This window comes from Myotis lucifugus, unplaced genomic scaffold, assembly GCF_000147115.1.
Source record: "Myotis lucifugus unplaced genomic scaffold, Myoluc2.0 scaffold_676, whole genome shotgun sequence".
NCBI lineage: Eukaryota > Metazoa > Chordata > Mammalia > Chiroptera > Vespertilionidae > Myotis > Myotis lucifugus.
In genome coordinates, this window is record NW_005871724.1 from 83,500 (window position 1) to 108,783 (window position 25,284).

Genomic DNA, 25,284 nt, shown 5'->3' on the forward strand with positions numbered 1-25,284 from the left:
GAAAAAGAGAACAGGTATGCAGGTGAGTCACAGAAAGGGTCATGGAAAGTCCTGACCCAATCCCTGCCTCAGAACCATCACCAAGGGATTCTCCCTGTTCCTGATTTGAAACACCATTAAAACCTTTTCAAGGACCAGACCTAACTAACCACTTCGAGGTCAACAAACCTGAGCCATTCTAAACCCACAAGAAGTTAGTCTAGGCTGGCTTGCCGCCCTTCCCACAGGCACTGCTCACTCCTGGGTCTGCAATGAGCCCATGGGGAGGCGACGCCGCACCCCAGCCAGGGCCCTCTAATATCCAGTCCACGCCCCTTAAATAAAGGAGACCACCTGCGACTGGAGAGTCAGTACCAGGTGGCAGGGATGAAGATGGAAATTTTACTTTTACTTTACAAATTTCCATACTGCTATAAAACACGAACTAAATCAGCATGTATTCCTTCTTGCAAGTACAAAAAATAAGTCAAGCGTGGGAGACAACAGGGCACAGGAGTGGTACTGAGCACCTGGTCTGTGCCAGGCCAAGACTAAAGAACAACACCCACAGCCCTAGCCGGTTTGGCTCAGTGGATAGAGTGTCCGCCTGCAGACTGGAAGGTCCCAGGTTCGATTCCTGGTCAAGGGCACATGCCCGGGTTGCAGGCTCGATCCCCAATAGGGGGCGTGCAGGAGGCAGCCGATCCATGATTCTCTCTCATCCTTGATGTTCTCTCTCTCTCTCCCCCTTCCTTTCTGAAATAAATAAAAATGTATTTTAAAAAGACCACCCTCAAAATCCCAGTCCCAGTGCGGCTGAATTGTGTGTGTTGGGGGTGGGGGGGGGGCGTGGGGGGTGACTAGCGAGGATGCTAATTCCTTGCATTCCAAAGTTTGGTGTCTGGACTGGAGGCAGCCCACCTGGGAACTAGCTGGAAACACAAAATCCTGCGCCCCCCACCCAGACCTCCGTAATCAGAACCTGGGGGGAGGGGGGGGGAGCAATCTGTTTGTATGAGCCTCCCTCTAGTTGAGAAGCTCTGATGTTCGCTCGCTCGCTCGCTCCAGTTTAAGGAGCACTGTTCTGACTACTGACACACTTACAAACCTGCGATCTTACTTGAACTTGTCAAACCCCTCACCCCCAGGAGTCAAATCTACACCTGGTCTGGCACAGGCATCACTCAGGAAGCGCCACACCCGCAGTCTCTCTCAGGACCCTGTGTCCTCCCTCCCTACAAATCTACACCCCCATGTTCCCACACCTCTCCAAATCCTCCCTTAACCTGCAACAGTCATGTGTCATAATTATACCTCAGCAAAACAATCTCCAAAAATATCTACAATGAGAAACTCACAAAGAAAACTCAGCCCAGGGGGCCTCACTGGTGAACTCTTCCAAGCATTTAGGGAAGAAATACACAAAGCCTTTCAGAGGCCAAAGCTTTCACTCCTACCCTCTCTCCACCCCAGAAGGAATTCAGAAGTCATTCAATGAGCACGTTTATGGGCATTATTCCCCAAGAAAAAACTATTCAGCCAGGACTGTTTGGTACCCTTTCGAGAATCATTTGACACGGAGTGTGTGTGTAGGCTTTTTAAAAATTCATGTGCAATAAAACTGACTTTCTATAAGTTTTAACACATGGTAGGTTCATTTAACCACCAGAGAAAAATCTCACTGAGAACACACGAAGCAGAATACTTCTGAGCCCATTCTATAAGGCCAGCACAACCTTGACACCAAAACCTGTCAGGGACAGTATAAGAAAGGACAAATTACAGACAGAAAGTCATAACCAAAATATTAGCAAATCCAATCCAATCATGGAACATAAAGAATGGTGTATCATGAATAATTTGGGATTATCCTGAGAATGCAAATGCAGTTAGCTTACTTAACATTAGAAAAGTGCAATGTTATTTGCCACATAAACACATAAAGGAGAAAACACATACAACCGAGAAATGTAGGAAAAAGGGCATTTGACAAAACGTAACATATGTGTGATCTTTTAAAATTATAAAACTAGGAATAAAAGAGAACTTCCTGAATCGGATAAAAGGTATTTAATAAAGCATGAGGTACCTGGTGAAAAAACACCCGCCGGCAAGCGTCACACTGAGTGGGGAAGCAGGGAAGCTTTCAGAGGCCAGGCCACTTCCACACGCATGGAGCTCTAGGCCTTCCGTGAGGCCAGAACACTGTGGGAGAGGGGCGAGGTCTGGAAACAACCCACTCACAGACAGGGGGCTTTCTACACAGAAAACACAAAAGAATCCACAGATCAACAGCGAGAACCGAATTTAACAAGATCACAGGATGCAAGGACTACACACAGAAATGAGCGGCATTTCCAATAAACATTTCTAAAATGCCATCTGTAAAACCATCCAAAAATAACAAATATCCTGGAATAAATTTAATGAAAGAAACACAAGACCTTTACATTTAAAAAAACAAGAAACACCTATAAAATACTGTGGAAAATTTAAAGAAAAACTAAATAAATAGAAAGACACACCATACTCAGATACCAAAAGTCTTCATATAGTAAAAAATGATCAATAAAGATCAATAAATTCAATGCAATCCCAAACAAAACCACAGATTTATTGTGGTAATTGCCAAACTGATTTTAAAATTTATATGGAAATGAAAAAGAACCTAGAATAGTCAAAATAATCTTAAAGAACAAAGTAGGAGGGTTTACTCTATCAAATATCAAGACCCATTATATAGTAGCTACAGTAATTTAAAAAGTATTGAAATTAGTGATAGTAGTAAAAGGACAAATAGATGACAGAAGCTATATGGTCACCTGATGTATTTCAAGGTTCATGGGAAGGGTGATCTCTATAGCTAAGGAACATTAACCACTGCCTCACATCATACTGAAAGGTAATTCTGATGGATCATGGATCTAGCAGGTAATGTCAAAACAAAGATTCTAGAAGATAACAGAATTTCTTAAATAGAACAAAAAAGGCACTAACCATAAAAAAGAAGATTCTATAAAGTAGAATTCATTATGGTTAAGAAGTTCTGGCCCTAACCGGTTTGACTCAATGGATAGAGCATCGGCCTGCGGACTCAAGGGTCCCAGGTTCGATTCCGGTCAAGGGCATGTACCTTGGTTGCGGGCACAACCCCAGTAGGGGGTGTGCAGGAGGCAGCTGATTGATGTTTCTCTCTCATCGATGTTTCTAACTCTCTATCCCTCTCCCTTCCTCTCTGTAAAAAATCAATAAAATATATATTTTTTTAAAAGAAGTTCTGTTCATTAAGAACACAAAACAAAAAATCTGCAGAGAATGAGAAGGTAACCACCGTGCAGAGGAGATCTGCATTCCACAAAGGCTCTCACCCTGAATCTAAAAGTGTGCCTACAGATCAGTGAGACAGGCCCACACAGGCACCTCAGAACAGAGGCCAATAAAATATGGAAAGGTAGGCAAAGTAAACCCAAATCCCCTCACCCGTCACCAGGGTGGCGGAAAAGAACAAACACAGAAGCCAACAAGTGACAGTGCGGCATTCCGAGAGGGCGCAGAGCACCTGAGTGCTTGCGCTGCTGCAGCAGTATGAGCAAGCACCGAGGACAGTGGTCGGCAAACTGCGGCCCCTTGAATGTGGCTCTTCCACAAAATACCACGTGCGGGCGCGCACGTACAGTGCGATTGAAACTTCGTGGCCACACTCAAGGGGCCAAAGAGCCGCATGTGGCTCGCGAGCCACAGTTTGCTGACCACTGACCTAGGAAAAGCACTTAGCATGTCTACCGAGCAGAGTGTGAGCAAGCACCTAGGAAAAGCGCTTTGCATGTCTACCAAGCACACTCGGCAGGGCCGCCCCAGCATGCGCGCGCCTAAAGACATGCGTGAGACTATTACGATGAGCACCCCCTAATTAGTAAGTGTCACAGACTTAAGAATCAAGCCTCCATGCATGGGCAACACACAGAAGTATGTTTGTGCGATTGAAAACTATACAGAGCAAGAGAAAACGAATACGGCCGCCATTCAGTAACATCCTGGGTGAACCTCAGGCAAAGCTGAGCAAAGAAAGCCAGACACTGAAGTATCTGCTGTATGAATCCATTTATCTGAAACTCCAAAACAAGCAAAACAGCAGCTGCCCTGGGGGAGCAAGGTCCTGACAGGGAAGGGATAGGACAGAGACTTCAGGGCTCAGTGACACTCCAAGGGCCCACGTGCAGGGCTCACTGTGTACACAACAGTATACGCTACACTTCAGGAAGTGCTAGCTCAGCTCCCACGCTCTCTGGAGTCTTCCGGGATGAAGACCCCTCTGTACCCAGTGGCTCTGCTGTCCTCCCAGAGCACCTTACACGCATCATTGACCAAGAGCTGGGACTTGTATTTTAGCTATTTCCGCATCTCCTTAACTACATGGGGGAGGGAGGGTGCCCTACTTGCTCTCTGGATCCCCGAGGGCTGGCAGGAAACCTGTTGTAGAGCCTGCACTCACGGGTCATTCATTAACTAACCCTGAAACCCACTCAGGCCTGTATATCTCGACTGATAAGTCAGAGTCCAAAACAGGCCCCAGTGGCCGGGTCACAGCCTCCTTGAAGTCCCCTTCAACCCTTCCCAACATGTAAACACAGGAAGGAGAAGTTAAACAGGGAGGATTCCCTAACATCTGCGGAGGTTTTCACAAGGAGAAAGGAGGCAGGGCGAAAGCGCCCATGTGGTTTAGTATTGAACGTTGCTTTACTGGGGAAAAACACAAATTTATTCTTAATCTCCAACTGAATCCTGAGAGGAGGGAAAGAGGAGTTGCGAGCTCATAGGCTATAAACATCACACATGGTGAGGGGTCTGGGCTCACGACCACACTGAGGAGGGATGCAGGACTTAGACCTGAAGGGATGAGATCTGGCTGTGGCGCAAAGACTCCTCGTGGGACTCAGCGTCACGCAGGTCAGGGCTCATATCCCAGCTTCAGGACCAGCTGCCTGACTTTGTGTGAGAAACAAACCTCAGCTTTCTCCTCTGCAACAGAGGTACCAGCCTCAGCCACCGGATGGGTGACTTACCTGTGCTCATCAGTAACACTGAGGGTGGCTTATGCATGACAGGCCAAGCAGCTCATCTCATCTCATCCTAACGCTATTCACCCGTTACTGCTTTCATTCAACAAGCAGAATACAGTGGGGCCTTGACTTATGAGTATCCCGACTAACGAGTATTTTGAGATACCAGCTGTCTCTCGGCCAATTTTTTGCATTGAGTTGATAGAGTAATTTGAGTTAACAAGCTCCTTAACGAGCTCGGTCTTGGAACAAATTAAACTCGTAAGTCAAGGCCCCACTGTACTGCGCTCCGACTGTGTCCTACATAGGCGCTGTGCCAACAGGCCAGCCAGAGGCACAGGCCCCCAGAGACACAGGCCCCCATCCTCAAGGTGTCTATGTATGATTCTCCCTCTAACAGATGAGGAAACTCAGAGATATAACCTTGCCCAAGGACACACAGTCAATTGAAGGGCTTGGATTTGGATTTAAGTTCATACACGGGTGGTTCTCAATCCTGGCTGCAGCGAGAATCCACTAGAGAACTTTTTAATAATCCTAACGCCATGGCCTCACCCCAAACCAATGAATACTGATTGCTGAGGGTGGGGCCTACACATCAACTGATTTTTTTAGTTTCCCAGAGAATTCTGTGCAACTAGAGCTGAGAACTTTGTCCTGAACTAATAAATGCTTCCTGTCACGTGTTCTCTCGTTTCTTTAATTGATGCTTTAATCTATATGAATTGAAGATTAGCTCTGTGCCAGCAGTTTCCATGAACAGTGAATACACTCTTTTAGATTTTGCTTTAAACTACTCTAAAAATTCTACGAACAAAAGCAAAATAAAACTGGGAACAACTGCCTGATAATGTAACCTTTTCTAGTATCTTCCAATCTCTGGTTTCCATTGATCCAGATGGTGTGCTGATTCCTAACCCAGGTGGCTTCTAGAGCTCATCTGTGTGCCCTCTCCCTCCACTGGGCTGCACCCCCGGAATCCAGCAGGTCCCTGTCTTCTCTGGTACGGAAAACGCCCAGCCCAGAGTGTGGCACAAAGTGGCCTGCCCCTGTGCATGAGAAGGAACCACTCTTGCATGCGGCTCCACGAGCAAGGGTCTACACTGTGCAAGCGGGCAGGGCAAAGCCACGTTCTGTTCATGTCCCAGGGCCAACCAAGAACATTCGCCAGGCATTCGCTGGGGATCAGGGATGACTAAGATCCAGGCTCTGACTTGAAGGCCTCATTCTAAGAACAAGACATACAAAACAAAACTGGACTAACGTGAGAGCAGGCACAGAGAGCAGCATGCTTGGAGGAGGCCGCCTCTGCCCTGGGAGCCAGGAGGGCGTCCCGGAGGAGCTGAGCTGGGCCTTAAAGATGCGCAGACATCGGACAGAGGCACGCAGGCGAGAGAAGGGAGCATCTCAGGCAAAGGCAGGACAGCGTGCCTCAGTCCTCTGAGCCGAAGCCAGGGCCCAGGAGAGGGAGAGAAGCAAACCAAAGGCATCTCTGCATTCTGGGTCCGCAGGAGCAGGAGGACCAGTCCTGCTAGACCTCAAGCTACAGTCACGTGGGGCCAGAGCTGTGACAGATTTCGACAGTCCACCGGCCCCCATGGAGTGTGTCCTCATTCATAAAGCAGAGATTGGACTTTCACTGCCAGTAAACTTGCACCAAGGACAATGGGCTCTTGGGGGCTCACAGACACCCTCTTGGGAGAGGGCAGGTCAGCTGACCAGGGTCAGGACTGTGGTCACCAAGCAGGCAGCACTTCTGGGATTCGGCCCCAGGAAATCCTGAAATGTACACCACGCACCAGTACATGCGCCCACAGGTCATTTTATCATCAAAAAGCAGAAGGAAAGCCACTTCCTTACTGTTAGACAAGTAAATGATTCACAGGGCGGAATACCACAAAGACATTCGTAAGTGTATAAATTTTTAATTTTGTGGGAAAATGTTTTCTATAAGTAAAATAGTAGGATACCGAACTGTAGAAACATTATGCAATTTTATGTTTTAAATTCAAAAAAGTGTAAGAAAATACAGTAAAAAGGAAAAATTGGTAGTAGGTGTAAAAGTGGAAAGGGCAAAAATAGAATGATAGTTTAAACGAAAAGAACCTTTAAGAAAACATGTAAAAATAGGTTCCTTTAAAAAAAAAAGTTGCAGACACCACAGGTGTGGATGCCACATGTGCAATCAAACAAAAACCTGCACAGCTGTGTGACCGAGATCGCTAGGGAAAGTCTCCTCCCAATACACAGAATAACAACATAATCAAAAGGGGAAATATTTAGATTTTAACAGTTAAGGTAACATCTCTTTATTACTTTTTCAGGTTTACAGTCTATCCCTCATTCATTTAAGACTGTTTACTGAACATCTACTAAGTGCCTGCACTAGCTAGGAAAACAAATACTGGATTAAGATGCAACCCCTGCCCCAGGAAGCTCACGGTCCACAGTGGTGGGGACGGTGTCGCGCTGTTTGAAAAGTAGTCTAGGAATGTGGATCCAAACAAGGACTCCTGAAGGACCACAGGAGCTTGCCAGGCAGAGGAGCAGAAGGGGCAAAGTGACTATGTGAGACGGCTGGTTCAGAGAACCCTAAGTGACGAGCTTGGCTTTTGTGGCCGCAGCACAGAACGGGAGCCGGAGTCCTGACACCACGCCAGGGAGTTTGGAGAGTATTTTGCAGGTGATGAGAACTATCATTTAGGCAACAGAATGACAAAGTATTCAACTCATCGACTCTAGGCATTCAATTCTCATGAAGCTGAACAGGGAAGGGGGATGGAGAAAAATGACCCCCCAAAATGGCCAATGCTCCCAACTATTCTCCAAACCCATTCCCTCACTAGTCTGGGCACTAGTCCAGTTTCCCAGCCTGCCTTCCAGTTGGGCGAGGCCACATGACTAAGTCCCAGCGGGTGAACTGCAGATGCACTGGTTACCTTCGGCCCTTTCCCTTTCTTGGCTTGGCACAGAGCTGCCCAGAGGCCTCGTGTTGGAATCGCCGGAGCCAGGAGGTGGGGAGAACGTGGGAGAGCATGAGCTGGAAATACTAGTAAATGTCCTTTGTGTCTCAGCCATTAACCAATTCAAGTTTGTTACCGCAGCTAGTGCTCACCCACGGAAATACATATTCATGTGTTTTCCCCACAAACTGACCACCACAGGTGTGGACCACACGTGCAATCAGACTGAAACCTGCACAGCTGTGTGACCCAAGATTTCTTCTGCTTTAAAAATCACTGCTCTCAAAGGAATTTTAAAGGAATGAACTCTGCTCATTCCAGGGTATATGCTTAAAGTGAGTGAGCAGTCAGGTGCTAAGGCCAGGGCTGATCCACGAGGTGTTTTTCCCCGTCTAACTGGCCCCTCACCTTTTTCTTCTTCCTCCTGTGGGGCTCCCTCCCACCCTGCAGGACGTGGACTGGGGGACTGAGCCCACGCCGTCTTAACTGCTTTCCCTGTATCCCCCCTTCTGGTAGGAAATGTGTCTAACACCCAAATCTGAAACCTAGAGGTTATTAGGACTTCAATCCTGATTACTCTTCCCTGAAACACCCTGTACACGGAGCCTGGAACTGGAAAGCCTCTGGCTGGAAGCAAAGGGGAATTAACAGGAAAGCTGGACTGTTATGGGCCCAAAGCGGCAACTAGGCAAACCTGGATGACTCATCCCTCCACATACAGAACCTGACAGAAACCCTGTGACAAACCACAACTATTCACAACAAAGCATCAGCAAACTGGAACTGAGAAACCAACTCTCATTACACACCCAGCTCACTGAGCATCAACAGGAACTAGCTGTGTGGCAATCCAGTCAGATGTGTGTGCACATGAACAATACGGGCCATGAAGAATGTAACGTCAGCTACCTCAGAGATTCAGTGCTCTACAAACAGAACAGGCAAGCAGCTTAGAACAGGCACTATTCAAGGTAGAAAACGGGGTAAGAGTTTAAACTGTTATTCCACCAACATTTTTTTCAGTAAAACAGATTTTATACCCACTTGCACCAAGAGAAGTTAATTTACTAGTAGGAAGTAGCTGGTGGCTGAAGAGCTGCTTGGCAGGAATGGGGTTGCCTGTGGGTTTCTCAAGACCCCACCAACTCCTGTGCGCCACACAGCACCTGCACGTCACCCTGAACCCCTCTCCCAAGGGCAGAACCAAGGCAGGCTGGCAAGGCACCTGAGCACAGATGCCTGGGAGTCCCCATAAAGTCAGTGTGATTTCCCGACAGCCCCGGCACACGGGGGTGCTCCAAAACTCAGGAGGCCACGTGAATCCTACGAAGAGCACACATTCTCCCTCCCCCGCCTCCCCAAGATGACCTTTTCCACAGCTGTAGCATCTCTAAGGACAGGGACAGAGGCGCGGCAGAGAACTCCGTGAGGCCTCTGAGGTTACCGGAGCACGGTCCGGCTGGTGAGCAGGGCACACGCTACATAGTACATAGACACGCGGTTCTTTCTTGGTTCCGTTCCCGCCACTCCTGCAGGCTCCTGCCTCCACAGTGAGAGTCGCCGCCCCCCACCCGAGGTGAACAGGAATCTCAATGTCAGCCCCCAACGGGCAGGGCGGCTGAACTTAAAAGGTTTCTTTGCTCAGATCAAAGAACTTTCCTTCCACCCAAGGGAAGGAAACAGATCAAGCCCAGCTGGGAGACAGAACTATTCCTGTTCCCTTAAGTTCAACTCCTGCTGCAGAACTGGCTGGATCACAGGAAAACCAAGCGGGGCCTGCTTTTAATCAAGGCATTAGAACACAAGAGAAACCGCTGGTGTTCGCCCTTAGGACAGGTTAAGTCCCTTGTTTCTGTTTGCCTTTTCTGCTGCTCATCTTGACTGCGCTGGCATTTACTAGCATTCATTCATTCATTCATTCACTCACTCACTCATTCTTTACAGCAGCAAGCAGGGAAGCGATCCTAACAGATTCCAGTGAGCGAACAGCACCAGCCTCTGTGCCCAACACTGGACATGCATCGCCCCGGTACCGCCCATTCGGAGATAAGGAGACCAAGGTTCAAGAAAATGAGGCAGCTTAAGCAGCCTTCAGCCAGAAGGGCAGAGCAGTCACCTCCTGGCGCTACAGGCACACTCTCTGAATGCCCACCAAGTCCTCTGGCCCCACGCTGGAGGCACAGCAGACTCCTCCAGAACCCAGCTCTGAGAGGGGCAGGCCCCTCCGCCTCCACCACATTAAACATCCAGAACATTTAAACACGCGCTGGAGTGCACAAGCATGTCACACAGGACTCATGCCAGGCAGCCACTGCCCCAGCCCCAGGAGGAAGCAGGTCGGCCTGTCCACCACACCGGCCTTACTAAAGGCCACCTTGGCTCCTCCGCCTCCTCCCCCAGGCCTGTGGACAGTTCCCTCTGCAGCTTCCCTTGGCTTCACGTGCCTCATACTGATTTGGTTGCTTCTCAACCACCCTGTGCAGCTTTGTTACATCAACGAGAACAAAGGTTAAAAATAAAGTCACAGATTGTCACCTAAACTAAGCAGATGAGCGCTGAGCAGCAGAGCTCCCCACAGTGATGGGAAAGTACAAATCCGTGCTGTGCTACGAGGCAGGCAGTGGCCACGTGTGGCTGCTGAGCACTGGGATGTGGCCAGTGTGACTGAGGAACCGAGTTTTTCATTTATATGAAACTAGTGGCCTGGTGCATGAAATTTGTGCGGGGGGTGGGGGGGCGGTGTCCCTCAGCTCAGCCTGCACCCTCTCCAATCTGGGACCCTTCAGAGAATGTCCGACTGCCGGTTTAGCAGACATCCCTCTCGCAATCCAGGATTGTTGGCTCCTAACCGCTCACCTGCCTGCCTGCCTGACTGCCCCTAACTACTCTGCCTGCCGGCCTTCTCACCCCCCCCGCCAGCCGGATCACCCTCAACTGCCCTCCTTGCCGGCCTGCTCGCCCACTACTGACCTCCATTGACGGCCTGCTCGCCCCCAACTGCCCCCCCCACCGGCCTGATCACCCCCAATTGACCTCCACTGATGGCCTGCTTGCCCCCAACTGGCGCCTCCTGATGGCCTGCTCACCCCCAACGCCCCCCCCACCGGCCTGATCACCCACAACTGCCCACCCCTCTTGGCCCCTACCCGCCTCTTCCTCAGCCCCGCCACCATGGCTTTGTCCAGAAGAACATCTGGAAGGTCTCCTGGGAGGTCTCCCAGTCTAATTAGCATATTACCCTTTTATTAATATAGACAGAGGCCTGGTGCATGGGTGGGGGCCAGCTGGTTTGCCCTGAACGGTGTCCCGGATCAGGGTAGGGGTTCTCTTGGGGGGGCGGGGCGGCCTGGGCAAGGGGCCTATGGTGGTTTACAGACCAGCCACGCCCCCATTGAGGTGGGAGTCCCCACTGGGGACAGTACTGGCCTGGGCGAGGGGTTGAGGGCTGTTTTCAGGCTGGCCACACCCCCTTCAGGGTGGGGGTCCCTGCTGGGGTGCCTGGCCAGCCTGGGTGAGGGGCTGATGGCTGTCTGCAGGCTGCCCACGCCCCCCAGCGGGGACCCTCACCCCATGGGGGCGTGGCCAGCCTGGGTGAGGGGCTGAGGACCGTTTGCAGGCTCCTCCCTCGGCGGCCGGCCCAGGTGACCCAAGCCTCCCGCGCGTTCAGACCGGCTCCATGGCCAATGCCCACAGGCCCCTCCTTCAGCAGCCAGCCAGGGCAGGCAGGAAGCTTGGCTTCCTCTGTCGCCGGGGCGACCCAAGCCTCCCACCCGACCCAAGCCTCCTGCCTGCTCCAGCAGGCTCCATGGCCACTGCCATCTTTGTCCCGCTAATTTGCATATTCCCTCCTGATTGGCTGGAGGCATCATGGAGATATAGTCAATTTACATATTTGTCTATTATTAGTGTAGATCAGCGGTTCTCAACCTATGGGTCGCGACCCTTTGGGGGCCGAACGACCCTTTCACAGGGGTCACCTAAGACCATTGGAAAACACATGTATAATTACATATTGTTTTTGTGATTAATCACTATGCTTTAATTATGTTCAATTTGTAACAATGAAATTGGGGGTCACCACAACATGAGGGACTGTATTAAAGGGTCGCGGCATTAGGAAGGTTGAGAACCACTGGTGTAGATTTAAACAGCTACATGTGCCTAGTGGCTAACACACTGGACAGCACAGTAGACTCTAGCATAAGCACCAACTTGCCCCAACCTAAGACCCGAAATGACCAAACAGGGTGGCTGCTGAAGCCTGCATGACCTGCTGTGGGACCAGGGATATGGGTACAGGAGGGTGGAGGCCACAGGACAGACATGTGACACACAAAGCAAGCCCCTGCCAGCCCCACAGCCTCCGTTCCTGCCGGCTCCTTCGACCAGAACACTCTTCTCCCCCATCTCGTTCACATCTCTGCTCAAATGTCACTTGCTCAGTGACACTCTCCCTGACCATCCTACTTAAAATGCACCTCCCACCCTCACTCTTCCCTCCCCAGGTACCCTACTTTTTACTCCTCCAGCACTCAGAGCCTGACAGGGGGCCTCTCTTATAGCTGTGTGCCTGCAGCAGACCCAGTGCCATCCGGTACTTTTATTTGGGGGAAGGGGCTTGCTGGCTGCTGCACCAGGTCCTGGGTACGTATCACCGAGGAAATGAATTCACTATTTGAGAAGCATTACTGAGTTCTGGCTAGGTGCCAGCATGGGATGAGTGAGACGCGGTCCCGCAAGGGGCACCAGGCTGGGGGACCCACAGATGACACTGCACTAGGGCACAGGCGGGGAGCCAGGGAACCACAGGAGGAGAGCCCTCCACGCATGCTGGGATCTTGGGTGGGCTCTCCTCATTTAAAGTGTGCGTGGCAGTGAGGGGCAGAAATGGAACCTATTCCAGAAAGGGGTCACCCAGGCCGAGGGAGGAAAGGTGAGACATCTCCGCCCACCGGTGCAGAGGCCCCTCAGCTCCGACACTGGCCTTCAGACCTGCACTGCGCCGGCTGCAGCTCCTCTCCCCCTGCTCTCCAGCCCCTGTTCCCCAAGGCTGCTCCTGGCACAACTTACAAGAGGCGGTGGAGAGGCTTCTGTAAGGGCAGGGATTTGGAGCTGGACAAGTGCATGTTCCAGTCACCGCTCGGCCATCTGGAGCCCATGCAGCTGGCCGCTCAGCTATCTCCAGTGCAGAGACAATTTCTACGGAAGCGCTATGAGTGCTCCAGGGGGAGAAGGTGGCTGCTGCCTCCTCGGGGGGAGCTGCTCAGAGGCAGCTCGGAGCCCCCTGCAGCAGCGAGGTTTAAACCCCCTCTCCTCGAGACAGTTCCTCAGCTGCTGCACAGACCTTCATCTTGTGCACGTGGAGCTCAATCTCCTTCCATTTTCACGGCTCTGTGAGGGGGTATCCTCAGCTCATTTTGCAGATGAGGACACCTCCCAGCGAGCTGAGTGCCTGCCTCACCCAAGACCACACGCCAGGAAACGCTAGGTCGAAAGAATAGCAGCCCGTGCTCCTTCCCAGGTGCACAGTGGTGCGTACACACGTGCACACACACCACCCAGCAGCTCAGATATTCAGCAGGTTTTCTGAATATCCCTGATGCCAGGTCAAAGTCACCAAGAACATCAGCAAGCAGATTTTGTAGAAAAGTCACAGTTACAATGTTACACCTCAATTCAGTGACAATTCTAAAATGGTCAAAGTAGCAGAAAACTAGTCAGGTAGAATAATAACTAATAACAATAATAGAAAAAATATTAAATGCCTGTCATATGCCCAGTGCTTTTTACATCCATGTACATTTCCTCCCTGTTTAATTCCAACAACACTTTGAAAATGAACTTATTTCTATTTTCTAGGTAAGAAACAAGCTCAAAGAGCCAAACCCTGTATGATCTTTGTATCCCTTGCAAGCTACTTGGCCACCCCTGCCTCGGTTTTCTCACCTAAATGAGAATTAACTGCAGTGCCTACCTGAACCCACCAGCTCTCAGTGCGGATACAGAGTCACTCCGGTAACTTCAAGCAGGAAGGGACTGAACTCAAGGAGTTAGATGACTTGGAAATCACTGTAAGGGCTGAAGTCATCAGCTCTAAATGGGACGCCCAGGAATGGCTCCCTGGGTAGAGAACTCGCGCAGCGGGGAGCTGCCGCATCTGAGCTGCCCCTGGACTAAGGCCCTCCAGGGTGCAGCAGGTCAGGAAGCCACCACAGCTTGCAGCCACCTCACCCACCCCAGCGTCACACAGGATGCTGCTGCAGGAGAGCCTCACGCCTCCATGGCATCACTAGATAGCAGGAACCAGCCTGAAGGGAAGGAAAGTGGTCTCCACCAAACTTCAAATCTCTCACACAAGGCACCCAATTCACACCCAGAACCCCACGGCAAGAGACGTTGGGAAATGTACGTGTTGAAGGCTCCGGCTTGCAGAGTGCAGGAGGCGCCCCGGAGGAACGCGGTCCGGAGCACGAAGAAGCCAGCCCACAGATCGGCCACACACTCTCTCACATGCTGCTGGCAGTGGGACAAGGCGACCACATGGAGGTCTGAGAACGGCACCTGGCGAGCACCCGGTGGCTCTGGCTGCCGCACACCTCTGAAGGGCACCCACCTGCTCATAAGCTAACTCACCCCCCCCCCCAAAGAAAGCACCGAGCACATTTCTCCCTCAGCACCGCTCATGTCACCTCCCAAATAATCACACCCCACAGCCCAGGTCAGCACAGGAACTGAGATTCTGCTTGAGCGCTTTCACAGCAAAGGCTCTAAAAGCCCGAGACTTACTTTTAAGCCAGTGGTTTCAAACTTTCTCATATGCAGGACCTTTTTAAAAAGTGAACTCTTACGTGAAACCCCAACCAACAAAGGCAGAACGTCGGGCCAGAAATCCAACCTGCATTCCTGGTCTGTGCCCAGAGCTTTACTGTATTATCTCGTTTGACCCTCACACCAACTCGTTCCAAGAGGTCCATTTAACCCATGTCATCCTGTACCCCTGGGGATCACAGGGGTTAAGTGAGTTTCTTGATGTCACAGGTCAAAAATAGCAGAACTGGGGTTCAAACCTGGGTCTGAGCAGCCTCGGCTCTCGACCACCACACTCTTCGTCTCTATCTTTGGATTACAGTTCGATGCCAGGGTGAACCAGACATAGACCGTGCCCCACAGGGGCCCTCAGCCAGCCAGGAAGCAGACCGGAAAAACGCATCATTACAGCACTTTAAACACAGCCAGGTGCACCCCGCTCAGCCCCCACGAGCTGTTCCCTCTGCCTGTGTCTTCCCCTGGCAAGCTCCTCCTTTGCATCTTGCTGTCTCTCATCAGCAAAGGACACTTGGAGCATCTCTTCTGAGAGCTTAATAAACGGTTACACAAAAGAAGACGTAAGTTGTCAGAGCTAATCACTACCCTCCAGACCAGTGCAGATTAGCAGCCCAAACCCTGGGCTTCTCAGAAACAGCCGTCTCCTGTGCAATACAAGCGTGCTACTGAGTTCCTCTCACAGCCACTGCCGGGGCTTCCGCAGAAATACCGACAACTGCACTGGGCTTACAGGTCCCTCTATACAAGGTGAGGGCCCTGCTCGAACTGCATGACAGCAGTAAATTTCCTTCAAGGAAGCAATGGAATCCCAACATTTTACAACCTGCTAACGCAGTGGTTCTCAAAGGCTGGGTGATTCTGACCCCGCCCCCCACCCTCCTGGGACATTTAGCAATGCCTAAGGGCATTTTTCGCTGTCAAAACTGGGGCTGTGACAGGCATCTAGTGGGTAGAGACCAGGGAGGCTGCCCAACGGCCTTTAGTGCACAAAAATTCATCCATCCAAATGTCAACAGTGCCAAAGTGGAGAAACCTTGAGGCAACTCTTTCACTAGTGACTGACTGGAGAAGCACAATGTTGGGACAAGAACCAGAAAAGGCTTTAGGACACGTTTTTTAGAAATGATCATGATTCCTATTGGAATCATAGGTGGCTACTACTTAGATATTGTCAAGAAGGGTGCTGGATGCTTTACCTATTTGATCTCTAACCTTGTGCCGTAGTTTTATGCTCCATTTAAGGCTCAGAGAGGTGAAGTAACTTGCCAAAGGTCACACAGCTAGTAAGTAGGAGAGCGCACATGGAAGGCAGCCCGCCTGACTCCTGAGCCCGTGCTCTGGACTGCTGGACCTCCCGCTGCCCCACAAGGTCTGGTCTGTCTTCCCCTCAGCAGTAAGCTCCTGAGGGCAGGGACTATCTCTAAGCTCAGAGTGGAGTCTGCCACAGGGGTGCTTATCACAGCCTGGATGAAAGAAAAAATAAGAGCAAGAGCTGGGCCTGCAGCTTCCACTTGGCAGTGGCCAGGCCCAAGCCAGCCTTCCTGCTACTCGTCAGCTCCCTCTCCTCCAGGCCACCTTCCTCAAGCAGCCGGAGTCACCGACAGGCCTGCTTCTCAGGCCACAGGTTCCCAACCATCTCCACCCCTTCCTCCCCCCGAGCCCCTTTGTCCTAGACTAGCCTCCCACAGTCCTGCCTACACTTCCTTCTACAACCTAGAACTTGACTCAGTGAGGATAAGGGGAACAGACAGGCACTAGGGTAAAGAGAGTCGCTTGGGCACAGGGATCAAGTGAAGAAACAGGATGACTCAGAAGCCTGGGCTGAGAACCCCAAAGGACCTGCCCTCACAGAAACTCACACAGCCTGCAGTCCTCTGAGTACCTACTGTGTGCCAGGCCCTCGCTGTAAGTCCCCTGTAAATTTACTCACCTGTAAAATGTTTAGTAGGTTCCAAACATTTTTGGCCCAGAGCACTTTCCCCTTCAAAGGAAATCTAGATTGACACTCTCCTCTAAGACTTGAAGATTCTAGGACAAAACTCACTAGACGTGGCCCATGATATCATATTTGATTCATTTGTCATTAATATTCCACTAGCTTCCCAAAGGTACTTAATGATGGCTCACAATAATGTTTCAGCCATCAGAACAAGGATAAGGAGACAAGAACCAAGGAGTAAAGCAAAGAGGAGACATCTGATTTCTGTGGCAAACAGCTGAAAAGGATTTTCAAGCACCAGCAGCTTTAGAAATGATCTCACAGAAGAGGCTCCGAAACAGAGAGAGACAAGGCAGTCAGGAGAATCGCAACAAGCAACTGAGACTTCAAGGCTTGCTCCATCTGCACTACTTCACACTTGTCTGGGTGTGTACTATTCACACTTTGTCTGGGTGTGTACTGTTCACACTTGTCTGGGTGTGTACTGCTCACACTTGTCTGGGTCTGTACTGTTCACACTTTGTCTGGGTCTGTACTGTTCACATTTTGGGTGTGTACTGCTCACACTTATCTGGGTCTGTGCTGTTCACACTTGCCTGGTTCTGTACTATTCACACTTGTCTGGGTCTGTACTGCTTCACCTGTGTGAACCACTTCTGACCCATGCACTACAAGGGGTAGAACCCTCATTTTGCAGACGAGGAAGCCGAGACAGAAAGCACAAGGGTGTCAAGGATGACAAAGGTAAGAGCACACTGTACATGAACAAAGCAGCACCACGTGCTAGGCACTTACTAATGTTATTTTAGAGATGAGAAAACTAGTTCAGAGAGGTGAAGTAACTTCTGCAAGGTCACACAGCTAGGACATGGGTACAGGTCTCTTGAATTCCAAAGCTAAGCTCTTTCCTCTATGTAGCTCCCAGCCACCCTCATGAGCAAGGTTTCCCAAATTGGTCAAGAACCCCCAGGGATTCTGAAAGCCTATTCCCCGGGTCCTTCGCTGAGATCCTGATTCTGGAGCTCAGGGATGGATCCTGAGGAGCCTGAACAGGCACCCAGCTGGTACCATAAACAGGAAACGCTGAAACACTGACCTGCGTAAAGAGGTCAGTGCAGTCACACAAACCTGAACTGCCACTACACGACCTTAGGCCATGGCCTTGGCAGGGAAAGTGAGTCTCCCCTAAAGTTCCCGGGTCCCCCCCGCAATGAGGGCCATGGTTGAGTGATGCACTCTGAGACCAGGCACGCTACTCCTGGGAGCCCCATACCTGTTTGCCAGCACATCAGAGAAAAGGCGCCGACAAGACACAGCCCTGGTCAGAGGGCTCACTCAGGACAGGTCTGGGACACATCTGCGAGGACCCCCACATTCAGCTGATGAAGCTACTGAGGCAGCGGCAGGTTAGCGTGCGTGCCCAGTCACAGATGCCTGATGCCAGCGCATCACACCATCTGAAGGAACACCCTGTATGCAGTGCCCAGCATGGGTTTTGCTGGGGGCACACACATGGGGCAGCCAGGGTCGACGCAGGAATGCTCCCACCTGCCAAGCCCTGGGCCAGGGCCCTCTGAAGAGCAGCTGAGAGCAAATAGCCGCTCTGCACACACCCTCTCCACAGCCCGTGCCCTCCTCACAGCACGCCACGGTTTAGGAGCTCCCATTTGCTTGTGAGACTGACTGTTGTGCCTGCTTCCACCGCCTGTAAGCCCATCGACAGTCATTCCTTATTACTATTCCTACCACCACAATTCTCCTGTATTACCTGCCAAGAGCAGAGCCTGGGACACAAACAGTGTTGAATGAAAACAGGAAAGCACAGAGAATAGGCCAAAGCAGTAGGAGATGTCCCCACGGGGCTTGCGGTGAGACACAGGGACCCCAGCAGCCAGCCCTGGTTTGGCTCCTGGGTGACAGGGCACCATGGGGAGTGGGGTGCATGGCCTAGTCCAGTGATGGCGAACCTATGACACGCGTGTCAGAGGTGACACGCGAACTCATTTTTTTGGTTGATTTTTCTTTGTTAAATGGCATTTAAATATATAAAATAAATATCAAAAATATAAGTCTTTGTTTTACTATGGTTGCAAATATCAAAAAATTTCTATATGTGACACGGCACCAGAGTTAAGTTAGGGTTTTTCAAAATGGTGACACGCCAAGCTCAAAAGGTTCGCCATCACTGGCCTAGTCCCAACACAGGTGACAGCACACATCTCAGCAGTGACAGACACCCAGAAATACCAGGCCTGGGTTATGCAAATGGGGGCTGGAGTGAGAAATGTGGGTTACTGACTCTGACATCAGCCACATCAGCACCCTGTGGTTGGCCCAGGAGACGCAAGGTATTAGCATAAAGGGCCCTTCAGAGAATCAGGCTGACAAAGGCTGCTGACTTGGTAACTCGGACCACTTGTGGGTCACCCTCAGCCATAGCAGGTCAGGGGCGGGAAGTGACAACAGACTGTGTGAGAGCCAGGGACACTGAAGTGACAGCTAGCAGTGAGGAATCAAAAAGCAGCACCACCACAGACCAGTCCTAACAACACCCCACAGGACTCTGGGCTACTGGGGAAAGGCCTGATCACCTGCCTGACACAGGGCCTGCTCAACAGGGTGTCCTAACGCGCACACGTTTCAGACAAGAACAGTTCAACTGGTCTGAATGCAACAACCCCGATCCTCTGGAGAAACAAAGATGGCATTACCTTGTAAAGAAGTTACTAAATGGTCCCAATTTTTTCAATTTACTTCCCTCTGCAATTTCATCAACACAGTCCTGCTGGTGTAGGTCATGGGTTTCCTTGATGGAGCTCAAGGTGACGTCAGTAAACTGCGGGTCATCGTCATTCTCCAGGGTCACGATAGCACTGGAGCTGCTCGTGACCATGAGATCCAGGATGTCCTCATTACTGACGGACAGGGTGGTGGACAGCTCTGTGCCGAGACTGGACACGCTGCAGACGGAGACGTCATCACTGCGGTTCAGGGCTTTGGAGGTGGGGCTGTAGAGCTTCACCGAGTCATAGCCCGTCCTGGGGAACGTGGAGGACTTGCGCACACTCTGCTCCCGCTCGGCGCTGGTGGGAGGTGGGGGTGCGTAGGACGGCAGCGGGCATGCGCTCTGGCAGGCCCGCTCAGGGACTATCTCCGACTCAGACTGTTTCCTCTTCACATGGACCACGCTGCAGGGGACAGGCTCCGGGTTGCCGATCTCTAGGGTAGGAATGCCCGAGTCCACGGACTGCAGGCTGTGCTGGTCTAGAGCCCCATGTTTCAGCTTGGACCCATACTCCGGCAGCAAGAGGGATCTGGGCGCCTTGAGATTCAAGTGTTGCAGGTTCTGAATGTGGTTTCCTGGCCGACCATCCAGGATGCCCATCAAGGCCACGCCATTTGTAGAGCTGGAAAGGTTTCCATCAGTCATCTTGGTCCAAGGAGAAACTAGAAAAAACATCAACATGGAAATTTAGGCAGTGGCTGTAAAAGCCAAAGACGCCACTCCTCCTCTGCACAGCACGAATGTCCTGACACCCTTTAAAGTAGGGACCCTTGGAAGAAGTCCTACAGACACACCTTTCCATTCAGGACCACATGCTAGTTTTAACATCAACTATCGTGATGTAAAATAACAGGAAGATACACAGACAAAGGATCTGCGTAGGGTAAAATATGTAAAATATCATCTCTGCCATCCTCATCACCACCCACCAGCCACACCGCCAGCCCCAGGAGAACCCGGGCGGCAGCATGAGGACTGTGCCAGGCAGGGGCAGGTTTCTGTTTTTTCGTGTGTGTGCATTTCTCGATGAACAGGCTGCCTCTGTTGGAAGTGTGTGAATTCATAACCCACATATAGGTCAAGGTTCTACTTGTTCTGAAGAGGGTAAGCTGTATATGCCACGTGCAGTGAGATTACCCCAACCACGCCCACTTTAGCATGCCCTCCACCAAGTTTCAGCCAGCTCACTCAGGACTTCGTGGTAGGGCATGTGAACACTGAGGCTCAGAGAGGTTAAGAAACAGGCCCAAGATCACACTGTTACTTGACAGCAGGGCTGGGATCTATGGGACTAACCCCCAGTAGGCCATTCCTAGTGGATGAATGGCTTAGTTTGCAGTTATAAAAACCCAGGTCAGAAGGCTGGCTCAGTGAAGATGGATAAACAGTAAAGGAAAAATAAATACCATAACCCTATGATAACCCTGAGTGGGAAGAGTCAAAGCCGCCACTGACACACACACCCAGGGCCCTGCCGACAGTTCTCTGCTTAAGATGGGGGTGGGAAGAGGGGGTGAGAGATGCACCAGCCTGGACAGCACAGTCCCCAGAGGACTGAGGACCTGGCATATGTTATGTCACCTTCTACTGTCCTTTAAAATTTCAAAACTAAAGAGACCTGGTGCTGCATTTTAATCTGACCTATGGCCCGGCTGGTGTGGTTGAGCGTTGAGCTATGAACCAGGAGGTCACAGTTTGATTCCTGGTCAAGGGCACATGCCTGGGTTGTGGGATTGATCCCCAGTAGGGGGCGTGCAGGAGGCAGCCGATCAATGATTCTCTCATCGTTCATGTTTCTCTCTCTCTCTCTGAAATCAATATATTTTTAATAAAAATAAATCTGACCTATGGAGCAGAACAACACAGAGAACGGGACTTTGCCTGGGTTCTACTCCCAGCTCTACCATCCTGCCTTGGGAGAATGAAATAAAGCACCCGGAGAAAAGCATTCACTAGGCCCCGGCCCCCAGCAGGCACTCTGTTGGCAGCTGCCATCAGCAAACAGCGAGTAGCTGAAGGTTCTGGAGCTGGCAGTAACAAGGTAACCACTCTCTTTCAGGTGTCGAGCCTTCCTGCTCTCCTTCCAGAAGCCTGGCCCTCCCCTCAATGTCAACACAGCAAAAGCAAAGTCATTCGGAGCAGAAAAGGGAGGAGAGATTACTCTCCCTCCCAGAGAATGAAGGAACCAGTCAGTACAGCACTGGAACAAAAAGTAGAAATATGAAGGAATAAATCGAAATGTGGAATTCAGATATAGACTACACTGCACATAAAAGCCAGAACTGTGACCCAGCGAGGAAGGAAGGAATGTCTAACCATGATGTTATACTAACTGGGTATCAACTTCTCTTGGAAGGCAGAACCACACTGTGCTACAGACAAAATTAGAGTTTAATACAAAAATGAAATTATAAAGATGTGGCACAAAATAAAGTGTCCTCCAACCCACAGAGCAAAAACTCAGTGTGTCCTCCGCAAGGGTGAGAGCACCCCGCCCCACCTGGGAGCACATTCTAAAGGCGCTGCGGCTCACACGGCCTGGACTTCCTGGGCTGGAGCCCCTCCCGGGGAGGCCACAGCAAACCATCTCTGAGACGCTGCTCTGGGGAAACCCTGAAACAAGAGCGGCCTTCACGCCACGAAGACGCAGGGAGAGTCCAACGCACACAAACCTGAAAGTGCTACTGGGTTTTTCTAAAAGGGAAATATGGTGAGGAACATCGTCAGCACGTCGTTAAGAGCTCATCTCTGGCAATGTCAAAGGTAATGAGGGTTATCAAAACACCATCAACACTCCAACAGTCAAGCTGGCGAAAAGCCGAGCCAAGCCGAGCCCAAGAGGAAGTCCTCAGGGGAGCAGAGGCTGACCTCGGGGGAGATGCTCAACCTTTCTGAGCCTCAACTTCCCTCCTCCCCAGCAGGAAAACGGGGCCATGCCACAGAAATCCCAGGTAGCCCTGAGGATGAATGACGCGAGGTTTGGTGAAAGCGCCAGCACACCACACCCTGCACCTGACACACAGTAGGTGCCCAGTAAACGTGGATTTCCTCTACTTTAGCCACATTAAAAGCTCCAGTCCCTGCCACAACATGAACTGAAATGCTGACACCAGAATGGCAGGAACGCCTCGTGCAGTGCTCCGTTCTCCCCTCGGCCGCGGCGGCAGCGGACAGCAGCCAGAGGGCCTCTTCTAAGGGAGACGCGGAGCTACCTTTTTTTTTTTGCTTTTTGGTGGCCATTTTCCCTCACTTCCCTTGGATAGGGCAGAGGTGGGTTCCATTTTATTAATTAATTAATTAATTAATTATTTTTATTGCTTAAAGTATTACAAAGGGTATTACATATGTGTCCTTCCCCGCCCCCCTTGACAATCCCCTGGCCTCCCCTACCCCCCGCCGAGCCACCTTTGAGGCCTCCGCTGGTTCCAAGTCCAGTTTACTAGTAAGTTCCTTAAACCTCAGGAACAGGGTGTTAGCCTTCGGGGAAATAAACCTAAAAGGAAAGAAGTACTTCCGCTTGCAACACACTCTAAAACCCAAATCTGCAAGGGCCCAGGCCGCCTGTCCTCACACCCTGCCACCTGGTGCCACCAGTGCCAGAAAGCCGACGCCGCCCTCCAGAGCACCTGCCTTTCAAGGGCGCCGTGAAGGGGTGGCTGCAGAGTGCGTGCTTCCAAGACAGGCTGCAGGGGGAACTGTGGGAGCCGCCAGGAGGCCAGCTGCCGATGGCCTGCCTCCAAGTCACACGTTCTCTGAAGACAGAATAAGCCTAAATTCCCTGAGCTGGCACAGGGCCCTCCCGATCCATCCCTGCCAGCCTCCCCAGCCTCGCACTGCCACTCTCAGTTCTCTCAACACCCAGGACCGCTGCACCGTGCCCGAGGTCCTCTCTGCCTTCAGCGCCCGGGAAGCTGGTAACAGGTGCCACCAGGAGACACACCCGGAACATTCCAAGGCCACCTCCTCTGAGAAGCCTTCCTCACTCTGCCTGGAAGCCGCAGGCCCTCCTCCCTCCCAGGCCCCTTTGGCTGCACCCCTCCTGAAACAACTGTATCTACAGCTGTCCGCACGTCTCGCCGCACAGGCTTCTAAGCGTCAGCCTCTGGACACACGGCCTGGCCAAAGGCCTGGCATGGATTAAGGATTCAAAAATCTATCTGCTGAATTAATTATCTGCTGAATTAATTAGGACTAACAGCTATGTTCTTAGTGGGCAGGTTTCAGGAACAGTCCATCCAAGAAACATCTGCTGAGAGCTGGGTTATGTCCCAAAAACAAGGTAAGCAGTGGAGGTAACAAGAGGAAGAAAATCCATCCCCTGGAGCTCTTGGCATGTGAGCGGACGACAGACACAGCAAGGAAGCGGGGACCACCCTGAGCATCACGGCTGCTGCCAGACTAGCCGGCGAGGAACCGTCAGCAGTCCATGGTGTTGGAAAGTAAAGCACAATTCCTCCCTCCACAGGGGTTTCCCCAAGTCCAAGCCGCTGTGGCCGAGCACACAAGCCCGGCAGCAGGGGCCACCACAGCGGGTGCGCACCCCCAGGCTCTCGGTGTGTTTTGGCACAGCCGGCACCAGCCATGGAAATGCTGGAGACAATAATGACTAGCCCTCACCTCCCGGACAAGAGGAAACACACAAGACGTCAAGGATAAGAGGAGGATTAAATTCAGGCAGCAAGACCGTCTGAATTTTATCCGCCTGCCACAAACTGAGTTCCACAGGCTGCAAATAAGATCAGCGCCCTGAGAGACTGGAACACCCTGCACGCCGTGGGGGCTGAGTCTCAGGTTTAATACAAGTCAGAAAGCGGGCAGTGGCTCTGCCAGCGATTTCGAGTAAGGCTTTCGAAAGTAGTTCCATCTTGAAGCCACAGTTCAATTCTCTCCTCCTTAAAGAGCAGGTCTAAGTCTTGGCCAGCTCTTCAGAAACAAAAGAAAGAGCTTATGAAGCTAAAACCAGATGACTTAGTTATGCCCTCGGCAGGGGGTGCACTTGTTGGTGGCTTTGGGGAGAAGCGATGCTGCCCATCCACGCAGACGTCCTCTGGCTCCTCCCTGTCCACGACGCAGCCCTCCTTGTCCAGGCTCCTCTCTGGGTCCTGCAGAGGACAGCCACCTGCTCAGCACGGGGACACTGCTGCCCTCCAAGGAGGTTGTGTGCACTCACCTTCGCTGCCAAGCCTCCCATCAACCCAGCTCTGCCACCGGCTCCCTAGTTTACTCTTCAGATCAAGCGCACCGCTATCTGTGTGGCATCTCCCGCGAGGGAGAGCCTGCTTCCCAGAGGGCTGCACAAGCACCAGCCACCATCTCCCTCCTGTTCATGCAGGTCCTGGCTCAGGCAGGAAGGTTCCTGGGAAGAAAGGCACAGGGTGTTCTAGGTCTCAGGTGCCTCGGCATTAACAATTAACAAGAGCAGCTGCCTCTGCTCAGTAAGTGTGCATTACACGTTGGGCCGTGTTCCGTGTTCACACCCGCCATCGGCATAACCCCCACAACAACCCTGTCATTACCATCCACAGACAAGACAGAGGCGTGGAAGGCATATGTAATATGTAATAAAGTGGCTGTGCTGGAATCATACGTAGAATGGAAAAGTCAACTATAAAAGTCAACTTTTATAGCTGACTTTGTAAATGTGTTTTTAAGTGTGTTATTCTTTAGGATTTTTAAAAAAATACCAAAATAAATAATTTCTTAGAAGCTCAATAGATTCCTCTGGAGGGTGAA

The 25,284-nt window shown here is 51.2% G+C and overlaps 1 protein-coding gene across 4 annotated transcripts in view; it reads right to left on the reverse strand.

Annotated features, from left to right (window-relative positions):
- TBC1D14 (TBC1 domain family member 14) overlaps positions 1–24,891 on the reverse strand; it is a 68,405-nt gene extending 43,514 nt beyond the window's left edge. The window contains exons 1-2 of one of the 4 annotated variants that reach the window (XM_023746415.1): positions 24,722–24,891; positions 19,478–20,213 (exon numbers count right to left, since the gene is read on the reverse strand). In XM_023746415.1, coding sequence (XP_023602183.1) covers positions 19,478–20,196 — 719 coding nt within the window. In that variant the 5' untranslated portion in view covers positions 20,197–20,213; positions 24,722–24,891. Of the gene's footprint in view, positions 1–2,068; positions 2,214–19,477; positions 20,214–24,721 lie in introns of those variants that run through there. The other 3 variants (XM_023746414.1, XM_006105351.3, XM_023746416.1) reach the window with 3 other exon arrangements.
- Between the last annotated feature and the right edge of the window lie 393 nt (positions 24,892–25,284).